General features: G+C 54.4%; 1 protein-coding gene and 1 long non-coding RNA gene across 2 annotated transcripts; one reads left to right on the top strand and one right to left on the bottom strand.

Annotated features, from left to right (window-relative positions):
- Positions 1–3,592: 3,592 nt before the first annotated feature.
- On the bottom strand, positions 3,593–6,917 carry LOC106694673. Its single transcript, XR_002826628.1, has 2 exons — positions 6,830–6,917; positions 3,593–5,456 (listed from the first exon to the last, which is right to left on the bottom strand). It is a non-coding gene; the product is annotated as an uncharacterized LOC106694673 (long non-coding RNA).
- On the top strand, positions 5,454–6,653 carry FKBPL (FK506 binding protein like). Its single transcript, XM_006104367.3, has one exon. It carries the CDS (start codon positions 5,575–5,577, stop codon positions 6,613–6,615), a length of 1,041 nt encoding a protein of 346 aa, XP_006104429.1. The 5' UTR covers positions 5,454–5,574; the 3' UTR covers positions 6,616–6,653.
- Positions 6,918–7,131: the final 214 nt, after the last annotated feature.

Below are 7,131 nucleotides of genomic sequence, written 5' to 3'. Positions count from 1 at the left end.
TCTTGCTTGGGGTTCTCTGTGCCTTCAGAACTTTTGTGACTTTTTCCTTCACTTGGTTAGGGATGTTTTCTGCCATTATTTCTTCATACATGTTCTCTATTTTTTGCTCCCTTTCTGCCTCTTCTGGCATTGTTACTGTATGAATATTGTTACATTTCATATTGTCCCACAGCTCCCTTAAGCCCACCACCTGGGCAAGTGCCCTGATGGGGAATCAGACCGTGACCTCCTGGTTCATAGGTGGATGTGCAACCATTGAGCCATGCCAGCTGGGCCACGGGCCACACTTTGAATAGCATGATTCTAGAATAACTTCACCCCATTCCCTTGATCCCTTGCTCCATGCCCCTTTAGTGTGTCCTATCTTTTCAACAGGGTGGGGCAATTGCTTCTGCCGAGAGGCTAATGGTCATTCTCAGTCTCTCTCTTTTTTTCTAATTTCTTCAAGTATTACAAAGAGTATTACACATGTCTCCTTTTTTCTCCCCCTTGACATTCCCCCGGCTCCCCCACCCCCCAGTGTCTTGTGTTCATTAGTTATTCTCATATGCATGCATATAAGTCCTTCGGTTGATCTCCTACTCCCCCCAACTCTCCCCAGGGTTCCCACTGTAGTTTGACATTCTGCTCAATGCTGCTCTGCCTCTGTATCCATTTTCGTTCATCAGTCTATAATGTTTCTTATTATCCATAAATGAGCGAGTTCATGTGGTATTTTTCTCAGCTTCCCAGGGGCTGTCTCAGTCTCAAAGGGGCCATCTCAGCCTCACAGGGGCCGTCCCAGCCTCACGGGGGCCGTTTCAGCCTCACAGGGGCTGCCTCAACCTCACCGGGGCCGTTTCAGCCTCACTGGGGCCGTTTCAACCTCACCGGGGTCGTTTCGACCTCACCGGGGCCGTCTCAGCCTCACCGGGGCCGTCTCAACCTCACAGGGGCCGTTTAAACCTCACCGGGGCCATTGCAACCCTACCGGGGCCGTCCCAGCCTCACCAGGTCCGTCCCAGCCTCACCGGGTCTGTCCTGGCCTCACAGGGGCCGTCTCGACCTCACAGGGGCTGTCTGTCTCGACCTCACAGCGGCCGTTTCAACCTCACCAGGGCCATTTCAACCTCACCGGGGCCGTCTCAACCTCACTGGGGCTGTTTCAGCCTCACCGGGGCCGATTTGACCTCACTGGGGCTGTTTCGACCTCACCGGTGCCATTTCGACCTCACAGGGGCCGTTTCAACCCCACTGGGGCCGATTCAACCTTACCAGGTCTGTCTCACCCTCACCGGGCCCGTTTCAACCTCACCGGGGCTATTTCAACCTCACCGGGTCGTCTCAACCCCACTGGGGCCGTCCCACCCCCACCGGGGCTGTCCCAGTCTCACCGGGGCTGCCTCAGCCTCAACGGGGCCATCCCAGCCTCTCGGGGGCCGCCTCGGCTCTATGGGGGCCGCCTCGGCCTCACGGGGGCTGTCTCAGTAACACAAAGTTTGGCATTCTGTTCTTTGTTGGGTGGCTCCTTGCAGGACAAAATCTCTAGGTGTTCCTGGTGGCTGAATATCTGGTATGCTTGCTTGGATTTCGTTTTCTACCAAGTGCACAGACTGCCTGTCTGCCGTCTCCCAGCGTCCCGTGTGAGACTGGATCTGTTGGGCCTGCCTGTGCGTTTGCTGGTACAGTGGTTCCGCGTCGCCGGCCCAGCCGGCTCCGGCTCCGGCTTCCTCCGAACCTGATTCTGCTTCTTGAGTGTGTCCCTTATGTATGCGAGGAGTTGAAATCTGCATTCTGCTGGGCTGGGCTGCAAAAGCGCCGGTGGTTCTCTTTGTGCCACTAGCACAGCTTGGTTGGGGATGTAATTTGAGTAGGGCGGGGTCCCCGGGAATCACCAGGGCGGGGCCATGGGCAATGGTGTCTCCTCGTCTACTCACCTCTCCGTGACTCAGCGACTCGCGTCCCCGAGTGCCAGCGAGCAGTTCCATGAGACAGCCACTCTCGCTCTCCGGGTCGTTGCAAGGCCGTCCCGCTTCTCCCCGTAGGGGTCTGGGACCTTAGGATCCTGCCCCAAACACGCTCAGTGGATTTGATAGTCTGCATCCCCTTCTGGTTGAAAAAAAACCACGCATCCAGTTGCAGCCAGCCTGGCACACGACTCCGCACCTCCGTTCTTGGAGCCTCTGCACAACCTACTCAGTCTCAATGCTCTTCTTTCTTTCCTTCCAGTTGTAGAGCTTCCACTGGGCCAGCTTTCCCATGGTTCTGAATGACAACTGTTTCTTTTATAGTTGGTAGTCTCGATGTTGTTGTGGGAGGCAGCAGGCACAGGTCTGTACCTTACGCCGCCATCTTGGTTCTCCTCAGAGGATTCTTATCTTAGCTAAGATTCTCATCATAGCCTAGAACTTCAGTCTGTGTGGATTTATCTACTCTTGAAGCAAAAGCCTTCTGTAAATGCTTTACTTTATCCTAAAATACAATCTGGATGTTAGTTCATCCCTGGGGTCATCCTTTCTGCTCTTACTTTGCCTCCGTGTTTCTGCTAGTTTCCCATTTATTCCTCCTCTCCCAGAGAAAATCAGTGGAGTCCCAACAAGCAAAGGGATAGCTCCACCAAGTCAAGGAATTAGAGATGGTGCATACAAAAACCCATTCTCAGTCTCTTAATGAGCCTCAGAAACTCCACAGCATGGAGCAAGGTGTTTTCCAATAGGGTGGGTCAACTGTTGAAACCACCGGTATAGCAAATGTCTGCCTGAGAAAGACGATCTCCGCAGCACAAGGGAATGACTCAGCATAAGAAACTGGGGTGTTTGCCTTCTGAGCTCTAACCACAGAGCCCCCAACCCTGGCTTCTGCTCACACAGCTCCAGTCCACTCTGCCCTCCCTCTGCCAGAGCACAAGGTGAGTGGCTCCACAGGGAATTTTGTGCATTGGCCCTTTAAGTGGGTACCTGAATTTCCCAGCTGCCTATCCCTGGCAGACAGCAACCCTGCTGCTTTTCACAGCCAGATGTCATGTGGGCACTTTTCTCAGTTCTGATGCTCTCTGCTGGGGGCCCTGCTTGGGGATTAGACCCCTGAGTTCTCAGTGGCAACCCCCACAGCTGAGATATCTCTCCAGAACTTCTGTTATGTCTGTGGGAGCCCAGCCAGCCCCTTCATGCCTCCACCCTTCCTACCAGTCTCTATGTTGTCTCCACTTTCCATCCTTGGTTATCAGGATGCTCTCCAGCTATCCTTCAGTTGATTGTTCAGGATGCTTTTTGTATTTTAGTTGTAATTTATTTTGGTCCTGGGAGCATGTCTGTGTAGCTCCACTGTCATTTTTATTCTCTCTGTTCAGGCTTTAGAAAAATAACTAATTCTTTAGATGCCAGTAAAAATGTCTCACCCTCAAGGAATATTCCCTCATCCCTCATTTACTCTCATAGCACCTCATGCTTCTTCTCCTTGGCCAGACTTGCATTCCATGAGAGCAGGACTGTGTCTGGCTCATTCACCTAGGTATCCATCCCCAGTTCTTAGCATGCTGCCTGGAACACAGCAGGTGCTTGATAAATATATACACACATATACCAATAAGAGAAATTACAAAGCAATACATTTCTAGGAGAGTATAGTTCCTTTTTATTGAAAGAAGCTCATCTTTAAAGGGTCATTGGAGTGGCCCTCTCAATTAAGGCACACATACTACAAATTAGCAACCTTTGTACAGGGATTATGACCTAATAAAACCTTTTGTGACTCATTCTAGACTTCCTGCCTTTCCCAGAAGTCTCTGAAATGGAAAGAGGAAGAGGGAGGAAGAAAAGATAGATTAATTTTCAACAAGAGCCCAGGGATTCCAAGAATCAAGAGTATGTAGCCATAGAGGGAAGGAGGTGGCAGTGTACAGTGTACTAAGGTCACTCTGGCACAGAACCCAGGAATAAAACTTGAGAAAAAAAGTCTAGGTTAGTGAGTTTCAACACAAAACAGGAAGTGGACTGTTTTGACTCACACCTGTGGATAATGACGAAAGTTTTCCCTCCTGACTGCCCTGGCATGGTCCTTGTAGACAGGCACAATGGTAGGCGTTAAAAAGCAAGTAAACGGGCCAAGGTGAGGTATGGAAGTGCAACTCTCCTTTCCTGAAGAGCTCTGGTGGCCCAACCGTGCAGGTTGCTGGACAAGCAAGGTTGAACCACAAAGGGACCTACATCTTCTATTAGGAGGAAGAGGCCCAGTTTTCCACTGATACGCCCAGTGGAGCAGGTTATACTAGTTATATGTACAAGATATAGGACACACTAAAGGGGCACGGAGCAAGGGATGAAGGGAATGGGGTGAGGTTATTCTAGAAGCATGCTATTCATGGCCCGTGGCCCAGCTGGCGTGGCTCAATGGTTGCACGTCCACCTATGAACCAGGAGGTCACGGTCTGATTCTCCAGCAGGGCACTTGCCCAGGTGGTGGCCTTGATCCCGGTGTGGGGCGTGCAGGAGGCAGCTGATCAGTGATTCTCTCTCACTGATATTTCTCTCTCTCTTCCTCTCCCTTTATCTCTGAATCAATAACAAATACATTTTTAAAAAACAAAGTGTGGTCCGTGGACCAGTAGCAGCAGCGCCCACGTGCTTGTTAGAAATGCAGAATTGCAGGCCCCATCCCAGCCTTCCTAAAGCAGAACCTGGAATTAAAGTTTCCCAGGTGCTTTCTATGAACATCAAAATTTGAAAAGCACTAAGATTTCTTGAGGAGGACGAGCTTGAAGGCCACGATGAATGTGAAGGAGGAGGGCCGGACGCGGAGAAGGGGCCTGAGGATTCTCTTGGAGCGCCCGGACAGCGCGGGCAAGGAGCGCAAGGTGGCCTCTGCCGGGCAGCCCCGAACAAGGGGACAAAATCGACCGCGCAGGGCTTGAGGTCGCCCGAAGAGAGGGCGCTGGTCTGCCGCCGCTGCCACGCACCATCCCTTCTCCCGCGTCCGCCCCAATCCGCCAGTGCGGGGCTTCTGGCCGGCCATCGGCCGTGCCCGATTGGGTTCGACGGGCCTAGTTCGGCTGCTAAGGCCTGGAGCTTCCCGGGAGCGGGCAGCCAATCGGGAGGCGGGAGGCTGGTTCCCCGCCTTCTGGGCGCGGCGTCACCGGACTCGCCGCCTCGCGGGCTCCAGGTTAGCTGTAGGTTCCTGCCTCGGCCCCGGCCCGGCCCGGCTCTCCGCCTGCGGCAGGACGCGGAGGACAGCACTCAGTAAGCTCGTAGCGTCGGAAGCGCAGGTGACCGGAGTGATCCGGACAGCGCCACCCGGCGGGACGCTTCGGCCGCCCAAGGACTTTTGGACTCGATCGGTTTCCGTCGTTGGGGTGGCCACAGGACCGCAGGGAATTGTGGACTTTGTAGTTCCGGATTCTGCGTGGAACCCAGGCTGGAGCCCCACAAGGATTTTTGGAGGAAACAAGAACTTTGAGGCCCAGGTCCCGGAAGGAAAGGAGTCTAAATAAGAATCTGCCGTTAGCATTGTTTTGATTTTTTTTCAGGTGCTGACCTGAATCTGGTCCATCCCTTTCCGACCCAAACTGTTTACCCACGGGGGAGGGGAGCAGACAGCGAAATGGAGACGCTACCAATCAATCCAGTGGGAGAGAAAAGCACCTCTGAACCGCAACAACAATGGGGAGGGAACCCCAAGAAGAGCCTTCATCCAACTACTCAAACTAGGCAGCAGCCCCAAGAGCCTGGAGTTCTCGAGCTGAGAATGAGCCCAGCTCCCAGCCAACTTCTAGAGGTTCCTCAAGGGGCTGGAAAACTGGCTGCTGCGCTCGAAGGAGACGCCGAGAAGCCCCATGGATCGGCTAGTGAGATGCCAGAGCCCCTCCGCGCTCCGGATCTCTGGGACTGTCCGGATGGGAGCTTTGTCAAGAAGATCGTAATCCGTGGCCACGGCTTGGACAAACCCAAGCTGGGCTCCCGCTGCCGCGTACTGGCTTTTGGGTTTCCTTTTGGGTCAGGGCTGCCAGAGGGCTGGACAGAGCTAACTATGGGCTTAGGCTCGTGGAGGGAGGGAACCTGGGGGGAGCTCATAGAGAAATGTTTGGAGTCCATGTGTCAGGGTGAGGAGGCGGAGCTGCAGCTCCCGGGGCACTCTGGACCTCCTGTCCGGCTCACACTGGCTTCCTTCACTCAGGGCCAGGACTCCTGGGAGCTGGAGGCCAGCGAGAAGGAGGCCCTGGCTAGGCAAGAACGTGCGCGGGGAACAGAGTTATTTCGAGCTGGGGACCCAGAAGGGGCTGCCCGATGCTACGGACGGGCTCTTCGGCTGCTGCTGACTTTACCTCCACCTGGCTCTCCAGAGCGCACTGTCCTTCATGCCAACCTGGCTGCCTGTCAGTTGCTGCTGGGACAGCCCCTCCTGGCAGCCCAGAGCTGTGACCGGGCGCTGGAGCGGGAGCCTGGGCATGTGAAGGCCTTGTACCGAAGGGGGGTTGCTCAGGCTGCCCTTGGAAACCTGGAAAAAGCAACTGCTGACCTCAAGAAGGTGCTGGCAGTCGATCCAAAAAACCGGGCAGCCCAGGAGGAGCTGGGAAAGGTGATCTTTCAGGGGAAGAAACAAGATGCAGGACTGGCTCAGGGTCTCCGCAAGATGTTTGGCTGATTAAAAGTGAACCCTTAAAAGGGACAGAAACCTGTGAATCGTGGTCTGTGCTGTGAGATCTGGGGGCGTGGGGCCCTGAGGGAGGGTTTCAGCCCATATCCCATTCCCAGTGTTTGCCTTCCTAAGGGAGGTGGCAGTGGTCTCAGTGCACCTCTTTCCCTTTTTTTTACCATAAAAAGCCATGGCCACGTGCACTATATTTTAGGGGGCTTACCCATTTCCGAAGAGGAGTAGAAGCGAAGTTCTAAATTTAGTACCGGCCGCGGGAGCCGGCGGACCTTTAAGCCCTGGAAACTACACCTCCCAGGCGCTTTCGCGCTGGGTCCCCTTCCGCGCATGCGCAAGTGCTAGGCCGGTCCTGCCGAGCTCCCATTGGCCCGGCCTGTGGGGCCGCCGCTTCCTCGGAGCCTGTGCTCAGCACCCAGCTGTCTTACTGGTCGGAATAGCTTCCGGGACCGCCCCCTTTTTGAAGAGTCAACTCCTTAGTTGCTGAGGAGAGAGGCGGGCCTCGGACCC

This window comes from Myotis lucifugus, unplaced genomic scaffold (assembly GCF_000147115.1).
Source record: "Myotis lucifugus unplaced genomic scaffold, Myoluc2.0 scaffold_563, whole genome shotgun sequence".
NCBI classification, from domain to species: domain Eukaryota; kingdom Metazoa; phylum Chordata; class Mammalia; order Chiroptera; family Vespertilionidae; genus Myotis; species Myotis lucifugus.
Note: the sequence above shows the minus strand (reverse complement) of the source record. Positions and strands in the feature narration are given on the sequence as shown.

Excerpts from the sequence above, each read along its gene's own strand:
- FKBPL (XM_006104367.3), top strand. The coding sequence starts at position 5,575 with ATGGAGACGCTACCAATCAATCCAGTGGGAGAGAAAAGCACCTCTGAA.